This window comes from Salvelinus alpinus, chromosome 13, assembly GCF_045679555.1.
Source record: "Salvelinus alpinus chromosome 13, SLU_Salpinus.1, whole genome shotgun sequence".
NCBI classification, from domain to species: domain Eukaryota; kingdom Metazoa; phylum Chordata; class Actinopteri; order Salmoniformes; family Salmonidae; genus Salvelinus; species Salvelinus alpinus.
Window position 1 is genome coordinate 50,255,649 of NC_092098.1, and position 24,068 is coordinate 50,279,716.

The 24,068-nt window shown below is 44.3% G+C and overlaps 1 protein-coding gene across 4 annotated transcripts in view; it reads left to right on the forward strand.

Moving 5' to 3' along the window:
- The window catches only part of srrm3 (serine/arginine repetitive matrix 3), a 183,545-nt gene that overhangs the window by 117,803 nt on the left and 41,674 nt on the right, over positions 1–24,068 (forward strand). For 3 of the 4 annotated variants that reach the window (XR_011667611.1, XM_071339727.1, XM_071339725.1), the window contains exons 4-6: positions 14,009–14,095; positions 16,355–16,435; positions 17,095–17,163. Coding sequence is in view for 3 of the 4 variants with exons in the window: in XM_071339727.1 (XP_071195828.1) it covers positions 14,009–14,095; positions 16,355–16,435; positions 17,095–17,163 (237 nt within the window). In the remaining variant the exon portion in view is untranslated. The remainder of the gene's footprint in view (positions 1–14,008; positions 14,096–16,354; positions 16,436–17,094; positions 17,164–24,068) is intronic. The other variant, XM_071339726.1, reaches the window with a different exon arrangement.

Here is a 24,068-nt window from a genome sequence, read left to right on the forward strand (position 1 = left end):
GGGTTTCTTCTGGACCTATCAGGCTGTTTCAGATCTAGTGCCTAGGGAGGAGGGGTTAGTGTTTCTTCTGGACCTATCAGGCTGTTCCAGATCTAGTGCCTAGGGAGGAGGGGTTAGTGTTTCTTCTGGACCTATCAGGCTGTTTCAGATCTATTGCCTAGGGAGGAGGGGTTAGGGTTTCTTCTGGACCTATCAGGCTGTTTCAGATCTAGTGCCTAGGGAGGAGGGGTTAGTGTTTCTTCTGGACCTATCAGGCTGTTTCAGATCTATTGCCTAGGGAGGAAGGGTTAGTGTTTCTTCTGGAACTATCAGGCTGTTTCAGATCTATTGCCTAGGGAGGAGGGGTTAGGGTTTCTTCTGGACCTATCAGGCTGTTCCAGATCTAGTGCCTAGGGAGGAGGGGTTAGAGTTTATTCTGGACCTATCAGGCTGTTCCAGATCTAGTGCCTAGGGAGGAGGGGTTAGAGTTTCTTCTGGACCTATCAGGCTGTTTCAGATCTAGTGCCTAGGGAGGAGGGGTTAGGGTTTCTTCTGGACCTATCAGGCTGTTTCAGATCTATTGCCTAGGGAGGAGGGGTTAGGGTTTCTTCTGGACCTATCAGGCTGTTTCAGATCTAGTGCCTAGGGAGGAGGGGTTAGTGTTTCTTCTGGACCTCACTATACTGGCCCAATAAGCACATGCCCTCGAGATATCCCTTATTGGGACAGTGGTTAGGGTGTTAGTCATGGATGCTGGTGGCCTGGAGATATCCCTTATTGGGACAGTGGTTATGGTGTTAGTCATGGATGCTGGTGGCCTGGAGATATCCCTTATTGGGACAGTGGTTAGGGTGTTAGTCATGGATGCTGGTGTCCTGGAGATATCCCTTATTGGGACAGTGGTTAGGGTGTTAGTCATGGATGCTGGTGGCCTGGAGATATCCCTTATTGGGACAGTGGTTAGGGTGTTAGTCATGGATGCTGGTGTCCTGGAGATATCCCTTATTGGGACAGTGGTTAGGGTGTTAGTCATGGATGCTGGTGTCCTGGAGATATCCCTTATTGGGACAGTGGTTAGGGTGTTAGTCATGGATGCTGGTGGCCTGGAGATATCCCTTATTGGGACAGTGGTTAGGGTGTTAGTCATGGATGCTGGTGGCCTGGAGATATCCCTTATTGGGACAGTGGTTAGGGTGTTAGTCATGGATGCAGGTGGCCTAGAGATATCCCTTATTGGGACAGTGGTTAGGGTGTTAGTCATGGATGCTGGTGGCCTGGAGATATCCCTTATTGGGACAGTGGTTATGGTGTTAGTCATGGATGCTGGTGGCCTGGAGATATCCCTTATTGGGACAGTGGTTAGGGTGTTAGTCATGGATGCTGGTGTCCTGGAGATATCCCTTATTGGGACAGTGGTTAGGGTGTTAGTCATGGATGCTGGTGGCCTGGAGATATCCCTTATTGGGACAGTGGTTAGGGTGTTAGTCATGGATGCTGGTGGCCTGGAGATATCCCTTATTGGGACAGTGGTTAGGGTGTTAGTCATGGATGCTGGTGGCCTGGAGATATCCCTTATTGGGACAGTGGTTAGGGTGTTAGTCATGGATGCAGGTGGCCTAGAGATATCCCTTATTGGGACAGTGGTTAGGGTGTTAGTCATGGATGCTGGTGGCCTGGAGATATCCCTTATTGGGACAGTGGTTAGGGTGTTAGTCATGGATGCTGGTGGCCTAGAGATATCCCTTATTGGGACAGTGGTTAGGGTGTTAGTCATGGATGCTGGTGGCCTGGAGATATCCCTTATTGGGACAGTGGTTAGGGTGTTAGTCATGGATGCTGGTGGCCTGGAGATATCCCTTATTGGGACAGTGGTTAGGGTGTTAGTCATGGATGCAGGTGGCCTAGAGATATCCCTTATTGGGACAGTGGTTAGGGTGTTAGTCATGGATGCTGGTGGCCTGGAGATATCCCTTATTGGGAGAGTGGTTATGGTGTTAGTCATGGATGCTGGTGGCCTGGAGATATCCCTTATTGGGACAGTGGTTAGGGTGTTAGTCATGGATGCTGGTGTCCTGGAGATATCCCTTATTGGGACAGTGGTTAGGGTGTTAGTCATGGATGCTGGTGGCCTGGAGATATCCCTTATTGGGACAGTGGTTAGGGTGTTAGTCATGGATGCTGGTGGCCTGGAGATATCCCTTATTGGGACAGTGGTTAGGGTGTTAGTCATGGATGCTGGTGGCCTGGAGATATCCCTTATTGGGACAGTGGTTAGGGTGTTAGTCATGGATGCTGGTGGCCTGGAGATATCCCTTATTGGGACAGTGGTTATGGTGTTAGTCATGGATGCTGGTGGCCTGGAGATATCCCTTATTTGGACAGTGGTTATGGTGTTAGTCATGGATCCTGGTGGCCTGGAGATATCCCTTATTGGGACAGTGGTTGGGGTGTTAGTCATGGATGCTGGTGGCCTGGAGATATCCCTTATTGGGACAGTGGTTAGGGTGTTAGTCATGGATGCTGGTGGCCTGGAGATATCCCTTATTGGGACAGTGGTTAGGGTGTTAGTCATGGATGCTGGTGGCCTGGGTTTGAGACCTGCTAGGGGAGTCACCCTACTCTCACTATATGTTAACGGTCATGGAAAGAGCAGGTGTTCTTACTCAGAGTGTGTATGTATATATACATTACATGACCAAAAGTATGTGGACACCTGCTCGTCGAACATCTCATTCCAAAATCATGGACATTAATATGGAGTTTATCCCCTATTTGCTGCTAAAACAGCCCCCACTCTTCTGGGAAGGCTTTCCACCTGATGTTGGAACATTGCTGAGGGGACTTTCTTCCGTTCAGTCACAACAGCGTTATTGAGGTTGGGAGATTAGGCCTGGCTCACAGTCGGTGTTCCAATTCAACCCAAAGGTGTTCGATGGGGTGGAGGTCAGGGCTCTGTGCAGCTCAGTCAAGTTCTTCCACACCGATCTCGACAAGCCATTTCTGTATGGACCTCACTTTGTGCACGGGGGCATTGTCATGCTGAAACAGGAAAGGGCCTTCCCCAAACTGTTTCCACAAAGCTGGAAGCACAGAATCATCTAGAATGACATTGTATGCTGTAGCGTTAAGATTTCCCTTCACTGGAACTAAGGGACCTAGCCCCAACCATGAAAAACAGCCCCAGACCATTATTCTACCTCCACCTAACAGTTATTGTGGTGACGTTGTTTCCAGAGGCAGTTTGGAACTCGGGAATGTGAGTGTTGCAACCGAGGACAGACGATTTTTATGTGCTACGTACTTCAGCATTCGGCAGTCCCATTCTGTGAGCTTGTGTTGCCTACCACTTCGCGGCTGAGCCGTTGCTGCTCCTACTGCCAATGTTTGTCTATGGAGATTGCATGGCTGTGTTTTCGATATTATACACCAGTCCGCAACGGGTGTAGCTGAAATAGCTGAATTCACTCATTTGAAATGGTGTCCATATACTTTTGTATATATAGTGTTTATACAGTGAAAAGTATTTACCCCCTTTGATTTGCTCTATTTCTGCATATTGTTGATACTGAATGTTATCAGATCTTTAAAAAAAAACTAATATTAGATAAACGGAACCTGAGTGAACAAATAACACAACAATTACATACTAATTAAATGTATTTCATAAACAAAGTCTGTTGTTCATTTGTTTACTGTGAAATAGCATTGTATCTGGTCAAACACACTTTTTTTTTCTCCAAAAGTTTACTAAGTGTTGTTGACAGGCTGATTGGTCGGCTGTTTGAGCCAGGAAAAGGGTGCTTGGCGAAATGACTTTCGTTTCCCTTCTGACCTGAGTGAACACGCTTTACAGATTGATTGAGGAGATCCCAAATAGGAGTGACAATATAGTCTGCCGTCATCCTCAGTCATTTTTCTCATTTCTAAGTTGTCAGACCCAGATGGACTGTCATTGTTGTCATTGTTGACCGACAACCCCCAAAAAAATTCACCGTTTCCACACACACGTTACGGAATTCAAAATTACAATGCTTGTCTTACACACTTTGTTCAGTTATGCGTGGATGTTTACATTCAGAATTTGTTGTGGGCATGTAATGCCTAAGTTTTCTAATCTTGCCAATTTTTAAAAAATCATTAAAGTAGTAGGGAATATCAGTGGGTTTTGTGATGAACCGTCTGAGTCAATGAATGAGTTTGCCTTTTTTTTGCCCAACATTTTATTAACGGTGCTCCAAAGTTTTTAGTTTTGTTGCTATTATTCATTATATAATTTATCTTTCTTTGATATTACAGTTTCTTATTTTTTGTTTTGTTTCGGTTTAGTCACATGATTTCTAAATTTGCAGTACGTTTGCCAATCGGCTGTGCAGCCAGACTTATTTGCCATTCCTTTTGCCTCATCCCTCTCAACCATAAAATGTTTTCAATTCCTCATCAAGCCACAGGGATTTAACTTTTTACAGTCATTTTCTTCATGTGCACATGCTTATTAGTAACTGAAATAAGCAATTTCATAAATGCATCAAGTGCAGCATCTGGTTGTGTCTCATTACACACCACAGACCAGGAAATATCTGAAGTATTGAAAACAAACCATATGGATTTTAATTAAAAGTATTTGAAAAGGTGAATGTATAAAGGTGAATGTAAGAAGCGCACATCATTTCAAATAGGCTACATGTCATATTAAACAGCATATAAACACTCTAAATAGGCCAGGAGCCAGACAGGGAGTCTAAGAAGGAATGAAAATGAATTATTTAGGCTATATTATTTCAATTATTTCAAGGCAATAGTCTACAAAGAAATACATTGTGAAGTATTTATGAGTGTGACACACTAGGCTGGTAGGGACATAAAGAGCTCAGCATTTAAACAACATTTAATGTATTCAATCATTATAGTCTATTAATTGCACATATAGGTGGTGACTTACATAGAATAAAATACAAATGAACTGAAAAATGGCCATTGAATTCATTTTTTAGAAACACAAGGTTGACCAGTCTGCGTCTTCAGGCTCGTGCGATAATGCCTGGAGAGATAATGCCTGGAGAGATAATGCCTGGAGAGATAATGCCTGGAGAGATAATGCCTGGAGAGATAATGCCTGGAGAGATAATGCCTGGAGAGATAATGCCTGGAGAGCCGGCAAGCAGAGGAGAATATTCTCTCCTCAATTACAGAGCCGCTGGGGATGTTGAACACCCTCTGGACCATTCTTGCCAAGCTGGGCAGAGTTTTTTTCTTCTATAGGCAGGCCTAAAGATTTTTAGGCAATCAAAACGGGAAGCTCCTTGAACATAGGAATATGCCAGGTCCCCAAATCAATTATGGCCTATTGTACAGATAATAGAACAAAAATGAACGAAACGTTTAAGAAATCAGATTTTTTTTTGTTTATAACTACTTTGCTATAATGACACACTTAGTTATCTACCCACCTCGTTTCTTTCTTTTAGCATGTGCACGTAGTAAGTACACGATCATGCTTTGGGGATACCTGTCTTTTCAGATTCCATAATGATTATTTAGTTGTGGACACTACATCACCACACTCCCTCTCTTGGTCTTGGTCGTCATCTTTGTAAGTCACCTTGATGTTGCAACTGTATGTTTTATCAGTTTCTTTATGAAAATATTTAGTGAACTTTGTTTTTTTGTTTCTCTCTCTCTCTCTCTCTGTCTCTGTCTCTGTCTCTGTCTCTGTCTCTCTCTCTCTCTCTGTCTCTGTCTCTCTCTCTGTCTCTCTCTCTGTCTCTCTCTCAGTAGTATTAGTCTGTCTCTCTCACACACACACACACACACACACACACACACACACACACACACACACACACACACACACACACACACACACACACACACACACACACACACACACACACACACACACACACACACACACACACACACTCTAAATGAGTGTCTTGGAGCCAGGACATTTGATCATTCATAATTTTGTATATAAATGAAATCAGGAGGTACTTTATAACTTCCTCTTGTGGTTTCCATGGGGATACGATACGTAGACTGCAGTAGCAGCAGTTTCCTTGTCTGCGTTGTTGAATGCTACTGCTCCCATAGGTCATAATGTCTGCTCTGCATTGACCAATCATGATCAGAGCCCTGCAAAATGCCTTCCTCATTGGACATTCTGACCAGGAAGAGCCATGTGGCAGACACCCATACACCCATACACACACGCACACACACACACACACACACACACACATACACACATACACACATACACACGCACGCACGCACGCACACACACAGCCCACACACAGCCCACACACAGACCACACACAGCCCACACACAGCCCACCACAGCCCACACACAGCCCAGACACAGCCCACACAGCCTACACACAGCCCAGACACAGCCCACACACAGCCCAGACACAGCCCAGACACAGCCCACACACAGCCCAGACACAGCCCAGACACAGCCCACACACAGCCCAGACACAGCCCAGACACAGCCCAGACACAGCCCACACACAGCCCAGACACAGCCCACACACAGCCCAGACACAGCCCACACACAGCCTTCTTCCATTACAACGGTTGGATTTTCTAATCAACCCCCAAGGGAACGTTTTGAGAGAACCAATCGAAACCTGTCACAGAATTTCTGAGAGAATATTGCATTAACAAATGGCCTCCGTTCCAGACCAGTATGGTCACAGTTCTCCCTGCAGGCTGAGCGGATGGTAGGAGGAGAATATAACCAGGGAAATACACACAGTAAGGCTTTTGTCACAGGTACTGGACCGGATCTTAAACGCCTTCAAAGTTCTATCTGAGAAAGATCGATCTGGACTGGACATTAGCCTGAGGCCTTGATGCACAACCTGTCTGTCTGTCCCGTCCCCCCCCCCCCCCCCCCCCATAGACACCATTCCTCTCTATCTATCTGAGGTGATGCCAGAGGATTGTCGTTAGAGTAAATATTCTTACTACACACCCGCCCTGTCTGTACGGGACAATGCCAGAGCAAGACTCTCTGTAGAAACTCTGTAATAAAGAGAATATTCCATTGATCTCAAAAGTAATATACATCCATTGGCATTAATAACTATTAAGCAAATTCATTCCATTTCTATGGTCAGATGGTACCTTAGATGTAGTTGTTGAAAAAAGTGAGATATTCCTGTAAAATAAATTCCTCATAAAGACCAAAGTCCCATCCAATCTAAAGAATTGAGACTGTTAAACGTCATCAGACTTCTCATCTCACTTGGATCTACATAAAGTATCTGTCCTGGACGGTTGTCAGCCTCTGCCTCTCTGTGCCTATAACTCAGATTAACCCACCAGTGGGGCAGGGATGAGGCTGGGGCTGAGGCTGAGCCTGGCTGAGACTGGGACTGGGGCTGAGGCTGAGCCTGGCTGAGACTGGGGCTGGGGCTGAGACTGGGGCTGGGGCTGAGACGGGCTGGGGCTGAGACTGGGGCTGAAGCTGAGCCTGGCTGAGACTGGGACTGGGGCTGAGGCTGAGCCTGGCTGAGACTGGGGCTGGGGCTGAGACGGGCTGGGGCTGAGACTGGGGCTGAAGCTGGCTGGTACTGAGGCTGGGGCTGAGGCTGAGACTTGGGACTGAGGCTGAGGCTGGGCTGATGCCGGGGCTGAGGCTGGTACTGAGGCTGAGGCCAGGGCTGAGGCCGAGGCTGGAGATGATAAGGAAGGAGTATACTCTTAGAAAAAAGAGTTGCAAAAGGGTTTTTCGACTGTCCCCATAGGAGAGCCCTTTTTGGTTCCATGTAGAACCCTCTGTGTAAAGGGTCCTACTTGGAACCAAAAAGGGTTCTACTTGGAACCTAAAAGGGTTCTACTTGGAACCAAAAAGGGTTCTACTTGGAACCAAAAAAGGTTCTACTTGGAACCAAAAATGGTTCTTCAAAGGGTTCTACTACGGGGACAGCCGAAGAACCCTTTGAGTTTCTAGACAGCAGTCTTTTTTCTAAGGGTGTTGTACTGCTATGCTACAGTGTGTATGTGTCCCTAAGGAAAAACCAACAATGGCCGTAGTCCATCATTGTCAGGCACCACCCAGGACCCAGGTCACAGATCCCGGGACAGCAGCTGAATTAGAGAGCCTTCTTGGCCGCAGAAAACATCATTAGACAGAGAGACACTTAGTCATATGGCCAGAGGAACACCCCATTCATCATGGAGTGTTCCTCCTTGATGAACCAACAACGAGAGAGAGAGAGAGAGAGCCCACAAAATGAGGTGGAAACTGAGCTGCACTTCCTAACCTCCTGCCAAATGTATGACCATATTAGAGAGACATATTTCCCTCAGATTACACAGATCCACAAAGAATTCGAAAACAAACCCGATTTTGATAAACTCCCATATCTACTGGGTGAAATTCCACAGTGTGCCATCACAGCAGCAAGATTTGTGACCTGTTGCCACAAGAAAAGGGCAACCAGTGAAGAACAAACACCATTGTAAATACAACCCATATTTATGTTTATTTATTTTAACTTGTGTGCTTTAACCATTTGTACATTGTTACAACACTGTATATATATAATATGACATTTGTAATGTCTTTATTGTTTTGAAACTTCTGTATGTGTAATGTTTACTGTTAATTTGTATTGTTTATTTCACTTTTGTATATTATCTACCTCACTTGCTTTGGCAATGTTAACATATGTTTCCCATGCCAATAAAGCCCCTTGAAATGAATTGAATTGAGAGAGACTGGAGATAGCATCATCTTTAATTCGTTATTCTAGGCACAATTTGGTGTTCCTTCAGCTCTCATTTGAGACACTCGTTGGTAACAAGGCTGTAGGGACTGGTCTTCCATGCAAGTATGTGCAAGCTTTTGGTATCCTGTATTCCTGTTACCATAGAGACGCGTGTTGCCATCAGCCTGTGCAGAGATTATTTACAAATCTTGAAGACAATGCAATGGTTGTAATGGTTTGAGTAACATCTATCTATCTATCTATCTATCTATCTATCTATCTATCTATCTCTCTCTCTCTCTCTCTCTCTCTCTCTCTCTCTCTCTATCTCTCTATCTATCTTTCTGTCTCTCTATCTCTCTATCTCTCTGTCTCTCTGTCTCTCTGTCTCTCTGTCTCTCTGTCTCTCTGTCTCTCTGTCTCTCTGTCTCTCTGTCTCTCTGTCTCTCTCTCTTCCTTCTCAACTCTGAAGTCTCTCTACACTGCTTAGTACCTACAGCTTTCTGTTCCTTCTAATAATAATAATCATTTGGAAGGTGCCATATATTTGTTCTATTTCACACATGTACCCGTGTGTATTAATACATGTGTGAATTGGAAATGTTTTTTTTTTTTTTAAATACCAACTCCCTTAGAGAGTAGGGTCACGTCCAGGGATCAGCCGTTATTGAACAATTAGGGTTAAGTGCCTTGCTCAAGGGCACGTCGACAGATGTTTCACCTTGTCAGCTCGGGGATTAGAGTGACCTTTCGGTTACTGGCCCAACGCTCTTAAAACCACTTCTATTTCTGTCTCGTTAAGCTTTCAGGGGGTGTTTGTGTTTTGACTCATCTGCAACCTCTTCAGATGATTTCAGGCTGAAACTTATTAAACCTTAAATTAGACCAGATATGCATCTCTAGTGTGTGTGTGTCAGTGTCACACACACACACACACACACACACACACACACACACACACACACACACACACACACACACACACACACACACACACACACACACACACACACACACACACACACACACACACACACACACACACACACGGCTAACCCAAGATCAGAGATGATAAATGATGAGTAGAATTGCCTCCCACAGTGTACAGTGTATTTCATCTCTCTCATTATGAATGTATTGTCTTTTTGATGTTTTCACGTTTGCTGTTGTCTTTCTCTTTTTCCTTTCATTATTCTTTCATTCTCACCTTCAACAGAGACGCTCATGTATCATTGTTAACATGTAAGATTGCTTTCCCCCCCCCTTCATAAAGCACCATTATAATCTCAGGCCTTGGTAAACGTCAACACAGCAACACATAGCATCCATGATATCAGCATTTGGATCAATAGAAATATATATATATTAGTTAGGCCACGGAGCTCTGAGAGTGATTTGATCAATAATAATCTGGATTAGTAGTAATATGTGTTACTGGAGAATGTCCCCCAACGCTCTGTCTCTCTCTCTCTCTCTCTCTCTCTCTCTCTCTCTCTCTCTCTCTCTCTCTCTCTCTCTCTCTCTCTCTCTCTCTCTCTCTCTCTCTCTCTCTCTCTCTCTCTCTCTCTCTCTCTCTCTCTCTCTCTCTCTCTCTCTCTCTCTCTCTCTCTCTCTCTTGTTCTCTTTCTCTCTCTCTCTCTGTCTCTCTTGTTCTCTCTCTCTCTCGTTCTCTCTCTCTCTCGCTCTCTCTCTCTCTCTCTCTGTCTCTCTTGTTCTCTGTCTCTCTCTCTGTCTCTCTTGTTCTCTGTCGCTCTCTCTCTCTCTCTCTGTCTCTCTCTCTGTGTCTCTCTCTCTCTGTCTCTCTCTCTCTGTCTCTCTCTCTCTGTCTCTCTCTCTATTTCTCTCTTGTTCTCTCTCTCTCTCTCGCTCTCTCTCTCGCTCTCTCTCTCTCTCAATTCAATTCAAGGGGCTTTATTGGCATGGGAAACATATGTTAACATTGCCAAAGCAAGTGAAGATACAAAAGTGAAATAAACAATAAAAATGAACAGTAAACATTACACTCAACAAAATTTCCAAAAGTATAAAGACATTAAAAATGTTATGTTATGTATATATACAGTTTTGTAACGATGTACAAATGGTTAAAGTACAACATGGAAAATAAATAAGCATAAATATGGGTTGTATTTACAATGGTATTTGTTCTTCATTGGTTGCCCTTTTCTTGTGGCAACAGGTCACAAATCTTGCTGCTGTGATGTCACACTGGTATTTCACCCAATAGATATGGGAGTTTATCAAAATCGTGTTTGTTTTCTAATTCTTTGTGGATCTGTGTAATCTGAGGGAAATATGGGTCTCTAATATGGTCATACATTTGGCAGGAGGTTAGGAAGTGCAGCTCAGTTTCTACCTCATTTTGTGGGCAGTGTGCACATAGCCTGTCTTCTCTTGAGAGCCATGTCTGCCTACGGAGGCCTTTCTCAATAGCAAGGCTATGCTCACTGAGTCTGTACATAGTCAAAGCTTTCCTTAAGTTTGGGTCAGTCACAGTGGTCAGGTATTCTGCCACTGTGTACTCTCTGTTTAGGGCCAAATAGCATTCTAGTTTGCTCTGTTTTTTTGTTAATTCTTTCCAATATATAAAGTAATAATCTTTTTGTTTTCTCATGATTTGGTTGGTCTAATTGTGTTGCTGTCCTGGGGCTCTGTGGGGTGTGTTTGTGTTTGTGAACAGAGCCCTAGGACCAGCTTGCTTAGGGGACTCTTCTCCAGGTTCATCTCTCTGTAGGTGATGGCTTTGTTATGGAAGGTTTGGGAATCGCTTCCTTTTAGGTGGTTGTAGAATTTAACGGCTCTTTTCTGGATTTTGATAAATAGCGGGTTCTTTCTCTCTTGTTGTCTTTCTCTCTCTCTCTCTCTCTCTCTCTCTCTCTCTCTCTCTCTCTCTCTCTCTCTCTCTCTCTCTCTCTCTCTCTCTCTCTCTCTCTCTCTCTTTCTCTCTCTCTCGCTCTCTCTCTCTCTCTCCCCTCTCTTGCTCTCACTCTCACTCTCTCTTGCGCTCTCTCTCTCTTTCTCTCTATGTGTGCTGTCTTGCCCGAGGAAGCTCATGTTGAATGGCCGGTCCCTCGGTCACTTCCTCTGGTACTTTTCCAGGCTCTGTCTCTGTCTCTGCTGCCACTGTCTTCGGTGGCGATGGTACTGGTGTAGACAGATTGGGGTCTGCCTCCGCCTTTCTCCGCTGCCTCCGCCTTTCTCTGCTGCCTCCCCTGCGTACATGCGCGAGCGTGTGAGTGAGTGTGTGTGTGTGTGAGTACTGTACGTGGCCAGATGAAAGGGATCAGTAGAGGCCACATGGTGCAGGCCAGGAAAGAGAAGAGAAGAGATGGAGGGATTAGGGAGGGGAGGAGGATGCCAGAGGCCATTTGCATGTGTAAGAGGAAGGGATGGTGTGTGATGGAGAGATGTCAACTGTAGGATGGAGAGATGGAGGTGTTTTCATTTTCAGAGGTCAGATTTGAGTTGTGTTTCATTTCTACTATGACAAGATGATTTGGACACGGATAAGTAACAGATTTGTGTTCTAACAAATGATTTGGTTACATGTTTTGAAAATAGTGTTTATTTTTGGAGGCGTTCAGAGGCTTAAACAAGTCCCTGATTTAAACAAGTCCCTGATTTAAACAAGTCCCTGATTTAACAAGTCCCTGATTTAAACAAGTCCCTGATTTAACAAGTCCCTGATTTAACAAGTCCCTGATTTAAACAAGTCCCTGATTTAAACAAGTCCCTGATTTAAACAAGTCCCTGATTTAACAAGTCCCTGATTTAACATGTCCCTGATTTAACAAGTCCCTGATTTAAACAAGTCCCTGATTTAACATGTCCCTGATTTAACATGTCCCTGATTTAACAAGTCCCTGATTTAACATGTCCCTGATTTAACATGTCCCTGATTTAACATGTCCCTGATTTAACAAGTCCCTGATTTAACATGTCCCTGATTTAACAAGTCCCTGATTTAACATGTCCCTGATTTAACATGTCCCTGATTTAACATGTCCCTGATTTAACAAGTCCCTGATTTAACAAGTCCCTGATTTAACATGTCCCTGATTTAACATGTCCCTGATTTAACAAGTCCCTGATTTAACATGTCCCTGATTTAACATGTCCCTGATTTAACATGTCCCTGATTTAACATGTCCCTGATTTAACATGTCCCTGATTTAACATGTCCCTGATTTAAACAAGTCCCTGATTTAAACAAGTCCCTGATTTAACAAGTCCCTGATTTAACATGTCCCTGATTTAACAAGTCCCTGATTTAAACAAGTCCCTGATTTAACAAGTCCCTGATTTAACAAGTCCCTGATTTAACAAGTCCCTGATTTAAACAAGTCCCTGATTTAACATGTCCCTGATTTAACAAGTCCCTGATTTAACATGTCCCTGATTTAACAAGTCCCTGATTTAACAAGTCCCTGATTTAACATGTCCCTGATTTAACATGTCCCTGATGTAACATGTCCCTGATTTAACATGTCCCTGATTTAACAAGTCCCTGATTTAACATGTCCCTGATTTAACATGTCCCTGATTTAACATGTCCCTGATTTAACATGTCCCTGATTTAACATGTCCCTGATTTAACATGTCCCTGATTTAACAAGTCCCTGATTTAACATGTCCCTGATTTAACAAGTCCCTGATTTAACATGTCCCTGATTTAACAAGTCCCTGATTTAACATGTCCCTGATTTAACATGTCCCTGATTTAACAAGTCCCTGATTTAACATGTCCCTGATTTAACATGTCCCTGATTTAACATGTCCCTGATTTAACATGTCCCTGATTTAACATGTCCCTGATTTAACAAGTCCCTGATTTAACATGTCCCTGATTTAACATGTCCCTGATTTAACAAGTCCCTGATTTAACATGTCCCTGATTTAACATGTCCCTGATTTAACAAGTCCCTGATTTAACATGTCCCTGATTTAACATGTCCCTGATTTAACATGTCCCTGATTTAACAAGTCCCTGATTTAACATGTCCCTGATTTAACATGTCCCTGATTTAACATGTCCCTGATTTAACATGTCCCTGATTTAACATGTCCCTGATTTAACAAGTCCCTGATTTAACATGTCCCTGATTTAACAAGTCCCTGATTTAACATGTCCCTGATTTAACATGTCCCTGATTTAACAAGTCCCTGATTTAACATGTCCCTGATTTAACATGTCCCTGATTTAACATGTCCCTGATTTAACATGTCCCTGATTTAACATGTCCCTGATTTAACATGTCCCTGATCTCCCTTTGGTTGCTTCCTCTGACCTCTGACCTGTATGTTCCCTGCAGGGTCAAGGTCCATGGTGAGGTGCAGACAGACCCAGCTGAAGGTTACCATGGGGACGGTGAATGGCACAGAGATAAAGACGGTTATAGGTATGCAACAGCCACACACACACACACACACACATACATACACACACACACACACACACTCACACACACACACACACACACACACACACACAGACACATACACACACATACACACACATACACACATATACACACATCCTCTCATCCTCTCATTCTCTCATCCTGTCATCCTCTCATTCTCTCATCCTCTCATCCTCTCATTCCCTCATCCTCTCATCCTCTCATCCTCTCATCCTCTCATTCCCTCATCCTCTCATTCTCTCATTCTCTCATTCTCTCATCCTCTCATCCTCTCATCCTCTCATCCTCTCATTCTCTCATCCTCTCATCGTCTCATCCTCTCATCCTCTCATTCCCTCATCCTCTCATCCTCTCATCCTCTCATTCCCTCATCCTCTCATCCTCTCATCCTCTCATCCTCTCATTCCCTCATCCTCTCATCCTCTCATCCTCTCATTCTCTCATTCTCTCATCCTCTCATTCTCTCATCCTCTCATTCCCTCATCCTCTCATCCTCTCATCCTCTCTTTCCCTCATCCTCTCATCCTCTCATCCTCTCATCTCTCTCATTCTCTCATCCTCTCATTCCCTCATCCTCTCATCCTCTCATTCCCTCATCCTCTCATCCTCTCATTCTCTCGTCCTCTCATCCTCTCATCCTCTCATTCCCTTCTCCTCTCATTCTCATCCTCTCATCCTCTCATCCTCTCATCCTCTCGTCCTCTCATTCGCTCATCCTCTCATTGTCTCATTCTCTCATTCTCTCATCCTCTCATTCTCTCATCCTCTCATTCCCTTCTCCTCTCATCCTCTCATCCTCTCATTCCCTCATCATCTCATCCTCTCATCCTCTCATCCTCTCATTCCCTTCTCCTCTCATTCTCATCCTCTCATCCTCTCATTCTCTCATCCTCTCACACTCTTATCCTCGCATTCTCTCATCCTCTCATCCTCTCATTCTCTCATCCTCTCATTCTCTCATCCTCTCATCCTTTCATTCTCTCATCCTCCCATCCTGTTATCCTCTCATCCTCTCACCCTCTCATTCTCTCATTCTCTCATCCTCTCATCCTGTCATCCTGTCATTCTCTCATCCTCCCATCCTCCCATCCTGTCATCCTCTCATCCTCTCATCCGCTCATTCTCTCATCCTCTCATTCCCTCATTCTCTCATTCTCTCATCCTCTCATCCTCTCATTCTCTCATCCTCTCATCCTCTCATCCTCTCATTCTCTCATTCTCTCATCATCTCATCCTGTCATGTGGCATTTGATGTTTCATATATATGCAGACTAGATATCAGGTGAAGAGGGCTCTTCAGACCTACTGTTGTAGCATTCTGAATGCACACACACACACACACACACACACACACACACACACACACACACACACACACACACACACACACACACACACACACACACACACACACACACACACACACACACACACAGTACAGGGCATTCCGGTATATACTACAGTGCATTGCTGTTGATGTGTTTTGAAGTAAAGCCAATTGGTTATGGATGAATAGATGTATTATCAGAATGACATTGTCCCAGAATATGTAGAATTGTAAAGCATATTGCCAGAGGCAGTGTGAAGCGTTATGTTCTCGTGTAATGTATGGATTGTCTCAGCACTCTAACAGGAAATGAAGTGAGCTCCCTTGGAGCACAGCTTGCCTGTAGCTGACCAATGTACTGTTGACCAATCAGAGAACATGCAATTTATTTCTGACTGAACACTACTGTAATGACAAACACCTGTATGTTTCACACACTGAACCCCCCCCCTCTTTCTCCCAGTTAAATAAAATAACATCTGCTTTCTTGCCATGACATAACAATGTACATATTGGAGATTAAGTGATACATTTACTCACACACTCTCTCTCTCTCTCCCTCTCTCTCTCTCTCTCTCTCTCTCTCTCTCTCTCTCGCTCTCTCGCTCTCTCTCTCTCTCTCTCGCTCTCTCTCTCTCTCTCGCTCTCGCTCTCGCTCTCGCTCTCGCTCTCGCTCTCTCTCTCTCTCTCTCTCTCTCTCTCGCTCTCGCTGTCTCTGTCTCTGTCTCTGTCTCTGTCTCTGTCTCTGTCTCTCTCTCTCTGTCTCTGTCTCTGTCTCTCTCCCCCTCCCCCCCCTCTCTCTCTCTCTCTCTCTCTCTCTCTCTCTCTCTCTCTCTCTCTCTCTCTCTCTCTCTCTCTCTCTCTCTCTCTCTCTCTCTCTCTCTCTCTCTCTCTCTACCTGGGTACCATAGAATAAAGAGGAACTCTAGCAGCTCTCCATCTCCTCGACCAAAGAAGAGGAAGAAGAAGAAACGTGTGGTCAGAAGGAGTCGGTCAGTCGACTATCTAGATCAACTTGTTCTATGTTTCATTATGGAGGAATGCTCTCCTTTTACACTCTCTCCCTCTCTCTCTCCCTCTCTGTCTCTCTCCCTCTCCCCCCTCCCTCTCTCCCTCTTTCTCTCTTTCCTTATCTTTATCTCCCTCTCTCTCTTTCCTTATCTTTATCTCCCTCCCTCTCTCTCTCTCTCCCCTCCCTCTCTCTCTCTCTATCCCCCCCTCCCTCCCTCTCTCTATCCCCCCCCTCTCTCTCCCCCCCTCTCTCTCTCCCCCCTCTCTCTCTCTCTCTCTCTCCCCTCCCCTCTCTCTCTCTCTCTCTCTCTCTCTCTCTCTCTCTCTCTCTCTCTCTCTCTCTCTCTCTCTCTCTCTCTCTCTCTCTCTCTCTCTCCCTCTCTCTCTCTCTCTCTCTCCCTCTCCCCTCTCTCCCTCTCTCCCCTCCCTCTCTCCCCCCTCCCTCTCTCTCTCCCCCCTCCCTCTCTCCCTCTCTCTCTCCCCCCTCCCTCTCTCTTTCCTTATCTTTCTCTCCCTCCTGAGCTCTCTCTCTCTCTCACTCACTCTCTCTCTTTCCTTCTCTTTCTGTCCCTCCTTCTGAGTTCTCCCTCCACCCTTCCCTCCCTCTGAGCTGTCTCTCTCTCCCCATTAACTCCCGCAGGTTCGACAGCTCCTCTCCCTCCCGCAGAGAGAAGAAGAAGAAGAGTGGGAAAAAACACAAGCGAGACAGGTGTGTTTACATGTTTTATGTGTGCGTGTGTGTGAGTCATAAGGAAGGAGGAGGGATTTACTAGAGAGATGGACTTCTGTCTCATTACGTTTTCATGACCGTTCGTATTCTAGATTATATCGAGCCTGTGAGAACCACCGGGAAGAGCTTGAAATAGCCAGAGAATGTGAGCGTACCCAGACGTGCTTCAGCCTGCTTGCGCAACAGGGAAAAGTGGTTCATCTTACCACAGGACACTTCACAACAGAACTATCCCAGAAAAAGCTTGGATGGAAAATGTAACGTTGGTGTCGTATCCTATAGGCCCAAATAGCACAGGAACCACACATATCATTTCCAGACAATAAAATACTATAATTTTGATAAGGATACTGATAAGGATATTGATAAGGATACTGGTAAGGATATTGATAAGGATACTGGTAAGGATATTGATAAGGATATTGATACGGATACTGGTAAGGATATTGATAAGGATATTGATAAGGATACTGACAAGGATACTGACAAGGATACTGATAAGGATACCGATAAGGATATTGATAAGGATACCGATAAGGATATTGATAAGGATATTGGTAAGGATACCGGTAAGGATACCGATAAGGATACCGATAAGGATACCGGTAAGGATACCGGTAAGGATATCGATAAGGATATCGATAAGGATACTGATAAGGATATTGATACGGATACTGGTAAGGATATTGATAAGGATATCGGTAAGGATATCGGTAAGGATATTGATAAGGATATTGATAAGGATATTGGTAAGGATATTGGTAAGGATATTGATAAGGATATTGATAAGGATACCGGTAAGGATACCGGTAAGGATATCGATAAGGATATCGATAAGGATACTGATAAGGATACTGATAAGGATATTGATACGGATACTGGTAAGGATATTGATAAGGATATCGGTAAGGATATCGGTAAGGATATTGATAAGGATATTGATAAGGATATTGGTAAGGATATTGGTAAGGATATTGATAAGGATACCGGTAAGGATATTGGTAAGGATATTGGTAAGGATATTGGTAAGGATATTAGTAAGGATATCGATAAGGATATCGATAAGGATATCGATAAGGATATCGATATCGGTAAGGATACCGATAAGGATATTGGTAATGATATTGATAAGGATACCGGTAAGGATACAGATAAGGATACAGATAAGGATACTGATAAGGATATTGATAAGGATATTGGTAAGGATATTGATAAGGATATTGATAAGAATATTGATAAGGATATTGATAAGGATACTGATAAGGATACTGATAAGGATATTGGTAAGGATATTGGTAAGGATATTAATAAGGATACTGGTAAGGATACTGGTAAGGATACTGATAAGGATATTGGTAAGGATATTGATAAGGATATTGATAAGAATATTGATAAGGATTATCACGCTCTGACCTTAGAGACCCTTTTATTCTCTATTTGGTAGGCCAGGGTGTGACTAGGGTGGGAAATCTATGTTTATATTTCTTTGTTGGCCGAGTATGGTTCCCAATCAGAGGCAGCTGTCTATCGTTGTCTCTGATTAGGGATCATACTTAGGCAGCCCTTTTTCCCACCTTCAGTTGTGGGATCTTGTCTTTGTGTTGCATGTGTTGCACGCCTAGCTTTACGTTCGTTGAGTTGTTTATTGTTTTTGGTGGAACATTTAAAAATTAAAGAAAATGTACGTGGCACCTTGGTCTTTATTTAACGACAGACGTAACAAGGATATTGATAAGGATACTGGTAAGGATATTGATAAGGATACATGTAAGGATATTGATAAGGATATTGGTAAGGATATTGGTAAGGATACATGTAAGGATATTGATTAGGATATTGGTAAGGATATTGGTGAGGATATTGGTAAGGATATTGATAAGGACACAGTGAGAAGGAGAATATTGGAGAGGATATTCTTCCAGTCCATTCATTCATTACAGAGGATTTTTAATAAAACCCTCCAGAAATGTTTCTTATATTTTGTATTATGTTACAAAGCAATCATCCTCCTTCGACAATAATGCAATAAGCGTCAGCACAAATTGAGAAAGAGAATGGAAAGAGAGAGAGAAGGAGAAAGACAATGGAGAGAGAGAAGGAGAAAGAGAATGGCGAGAGAAGGAGAAAGAGAATGGAGAGAGAGAAGGAGAAAGAGAATGGAGAGAGAGAAGGAGAAAGAGAGCTCAGCAGAGAATAATACTGCACAGGAATATCAAAACAACAATAAGCTATTCTAAAGAGCACCTCTCTCTCTCTCTCTCTCTCTCTCTCTCTCTCTCTCTCTCTCTCTCTCTCTCTCTCTCTCTCTCTCTCTCTCTCTCTCTCTCTCTCTCTCTCTCTCTCTCTCTCTCTCTCTCTCTCTCTCTCTCTCTCTCAATCTCTGACTTGCCTAGTTAAATAAATAAAATTAAAAATATCTCGCTCTCTCTCTCAATCTTACTTTCTCTCACTCTCTCAATCTTACTCTCTCTCATTCAATATCTCTCTCTCTCTCTCTCTCCCTCTCTCTCTCTCTCTCTCTCTCTGTCTCTCTCTCTCTCTCTCTCTCTCTCTCTCTCTCTCTCTCTCTCTCTCTCTCTCTCTCTCTCTCTCTCTCGCTCTCGCTCTCTGCATGCTGGGAGTGTTTGGTGCATGCTGGGAAGTGTATGATCGAGGGAGTGCGTGTGTTGTTTAGGTTTAGATATTCAGAACTTTCTTTCGGGTTTCTCTTTCTTGGTGGCATTCTTTGTTCTCTTCTGTGCATGATTAAGATTATTATATATATATATTTTTTTGTGGTAGAATTAAGTATTTCGGTTTTTTTTTTCGTATCGAAATTACCTTGATTTTGGCGGGGATGGCATCCCGAATTGGAATGCCGTCCCTGTCACTTCGGCACGGCTTTAGGTGTGTTACTGAAGCTACTGTCACGGTGGAGGAGTTTCTGGTCGCCGTAGGAGAGAAGGTAGGCTATGAGAATATTGCTTATGCGTCACGGATGAACAAAGCGGTGGTGGTATTTCTTAAAGAAGAGCGCCTTGTTGATCGTATGGTTGAGCAAGGCGTAATTCTTAAAGGAATGTTTATTCAAGTTACGCCGCTTTTTTCTCCGTCAACAAGGGTAACGATTTCAAATGTACCACCGTTTATTCCAAATGAGCTATTGGAGCGCGAGTTATTGCGCTTTGGGAAGTTTGCAAGCTCAATTAAGGTTGTTCCGTTGGGTTGCAAACACCCGGCGTTGAAACAGGTTATGTCGTTTCGGCGACAGGTGTTTATGTTTTTGGACTCACCGGAGCAGACTTTAGAGTTATCGTTTAAAGTCAAGTATGACAATAGACTATATATGGCTTATGCTAGTACGGGTAGTCAACGGTGTTTTGAGTGTGGGGATGTTGGCCATAAGCGACATGCTTGCCCGAAAAGGGAGAAGGCAGAGGGAGGGGCGCAGGTGGTCATCATAACGCCTGGGCCCACTGATGTAGGGAGAGGTGGGCTGACAGTGGTTGAGCAGCCACAAGCACCTGCTGCCGAGGAACAAGTTATCCGTGTTGAGGCCACGAGTTTGCAACTTGTATTAGAGGGAAATATTATGCAGCAGGAAAATATTGTTGCTTCATAGGGTGTCTTTTTTCTCTTTGGTTTCTCTGTGGTATCTTCTGCTTTTCCTTTCTCTTTTCTACATGGAGGTACTAAGGGTAGGCTCTCTCAATATTAATGGGGAAGGGACAGAAATAAGAGGGCTTGGGTATTAGAAGAAATAAAACAGAAAAGGCTTAATGTAGTTTTCCTTCAGGAGACACATAGTGATGAGGAAAATGAGGTTGACTGGGGTATGTGGTGGGAGGGGCAGCATATACTCAGTCATGGTACTAATTTCAGTGCTGGGGTGGCCATCTTGTTTTCCTCAGGTTTAGCGGTAACTGTGATATCTACAAAAGAGATTGTCAAGGGTCGGGTTTTATTGGTCAAGGTGGATATTATGGGGTTTTTGTTTGTTTTTTTGAATGTCTATGCTCCTAATGAGGGTACAGAGCGTCTTGTTGTGTTTGATCAAATAAAATAAACCTTAAGACAGTGTGACCAAGAGGGGTGTATGGTTTTAGGGGGGGACTGGAACTGTACTGTGGATTTTACTGTTGATCGCATCGCTGAAGAACCTCACCTGCGGTCAGCCACTTTCCTGTCTGGCCTATTAACTGAGTTTGAGCTTTCTGATGTGTGGAGAGTCAGGAATGCAAAAGTTAGGCAGTACACATGGTTGAAAGTGAATGAAGGTCGTGTCAGTGCAGCAAGGTTAGATAGGTTGTACGTATCTGATCAATACTGTAGTAGGGTTGGAAGGTGTGCCATTACTCCTGTGGGTTTCTCTGATCATCATATTATTACTGTTGACATTCACTTGTCCTGTCCACGAAGGTCATCACCTTACTGGTATTTTAATGTTAAATTGTTACATGATGTCAAGTTTTGTGAAAGGTTTTTGTTGTTTTGGGAAAAATGGAGGGTTAAAAAAGGGAATTTTGAGTCCTTGAGACAATGGTGGGATGTTGGGAAGGCCCAAATACGATTATTTTGTCAACAGTATACTGCTCTGTCTCAAATTGAAGTTAAAGAGACTATCAAGGCCCTTGAACAGGACATCAAATCAATTGAATTGAAGCTGCTCACTCAGAACGACCCTGGACTAGTCATGAACTTACAGGACAAGAGACATGAACTGAGGTCGTTTCTGCATGAAAGAGTGAAAGGTGCCTTGATTAGGTCTCGTTTCGCTTCCCTCAAGGATATGGATGCTCCTAGTGCTTTCTTTTTTAACCTTGGACAGTCGACTTTACAACGTAAACAGATGGTCTGCCTTCGTCTCCCTGATGGGAAGGTGACCACGGATGACAGTGAAATGCGTCAACATGCCGTGGATTTCTACTCTGCCCTCTACAAGGCGGAGGATTGTGACTCTCTGTGTACTGAACAGTTGTTACACGGTCTTCCTCAATTGGGACCTGACCAGAGAGTCGCTTTGGACTCTGACATTACACTGCGCGAGCTGTCCACAGCAGTTATGCAGCTCTCATCAGGCCGAGCCCCTGGCATCGATGGTTTACCATCTGAGTTTTATAAGCACTTTTGGGGGTCTATTGGGGAGGATTTTTATGAAGTGGTGTGTGAATCTTTTCATGAGGGTTCTCTTCCTGTATCCTGTCAACGTGCGGTGCTTTCACTGTTGCCAAAAAAGGGGGATTTGGCTCTCATAAAAAATTGGAGACCTGTTGCTTTGCTGTGCGCAGAATACAAAATTGTTTCTAAATGTCTCTCAAACAGGTTGAAAGAGTATCTGGGATTGTTGGTCCACAAGGACCAGTCCTACTGTGTACCTGATCGTTCAATTGTTGACAACTTGTTTCTGATAAGAGATGTTTTAGACATTTGTAAACTGTCTGATGTGAATGTGGGTTTACTTTCTTTGGATCAGGAGAAGGCTTTTGACCACGTGGACCACCAGTACTTGTTTAAAACGATGAAAGCCTTTGGGTTTGGGGATGTTTTTTTTGTCTTGGATGAATTTACTGTATGCTGGGGCCTCGTGTATGGTGAAGGTGGGGGGTGGTTTGAGTTGCCCCATCCCTGTCCAAAGGGGCATCAGGCAGGGATGTCCAATTTCAGGGCAGTTATATAGTTTGGCGATTGAACCAATGCTTTGTTTTTTAAGAGCGAAGCTTACTGGTTTCTCTGTGCCAGGTGTAATGAAGGGTCCCACGATAGCACTGTCTGCGTATGCAGATGATGTGACAGTTTTTATTACAGGGGCTGAGGATGTTAAGGTTCTCTCAGACGCTTTAAAGGTGTATGAGGGGGCCTCCTCAGCTAGAGTCAATTGGGGAAAGAGTGAAGCGCTGTGGGCAGGTCAGCTTCAGACGGGGTCCGCTCCACGGTTACCAGGGGGGCTTCAGTGGGGCAGAGATGGGATGAAGACATTGGGTGTTTTTCTAGGCTCTGATGTCTTTCAGAAAAAGAACTGGGAGGGTGTAGTGGAGAAAGTGTGTGCCAGACTGTCAAGATGGAAATGGGTGCTACCCCAGTTGTCTTATAGGGGAAGGGTACTGGTAATTAATAATCTTGCTGCCTCTACCCTGTGGCACAGACTAATGATTTTGCAGCCACCAAAGGGTCTGATACAAGAGCTTCAGAGGACCCTTGTCAATTTCTTCTGGTCTGGACAACACTGGATCAAAGCTGCAGCCCTGTACCTGCCACTGCACGAGGGGGGGCAAGGCCTGGTGGACATTTCCTCTAGGATCATGGCTTTCCGGCTTCAAGCAGCCCAGAGACTGTTGTACAGAGATGGTTCTAGCTGGGTCGACACAGCCTATACACTGATGAGGAGAGCGGGCTGTTTGGGCTTAGACAAGCACCTTTTCCTCTTAAAGCTAGAGGGGGGTGAGTTGAATGGCCTGACTCCATTTTATGAGTCTGTTATGCAGGCTTGGAGGGTTCTTGTCAAGTCCCGTAAGGCCGGCACGCTACCAGGGATGTGGCTTTTTGAAGAGCCTCTTTTTTATAACACTGCCATCCAGTCCAGTGCTCTGGGTTCAGCCAGCCTGCGTTCATGCCTGTTAGGTGTGGGGTGCACCAAGCTGGGTCATTTGATGCGGAGCAGGAGCAGATCGTTGGAAGAGCTGGGAGAAAGAGCGGGGATCCGATCATCTCGCCTACTGAGGAAGGTCGTCGCTGAGGTCTGTGACTCCTTGCCAGTGCTTCATCGTCAGTATGTGACTGACACTTCCAATTCTGATCGGTGGAAGGAGGGTCTGGATTATGTGTTCCCTGCACTGATTGTTAATGCTGCGGTGGGGGCATTCGAGGAGGACGTGGGGATGCTGCTTTCCTTTGATACCCCGGAGCTG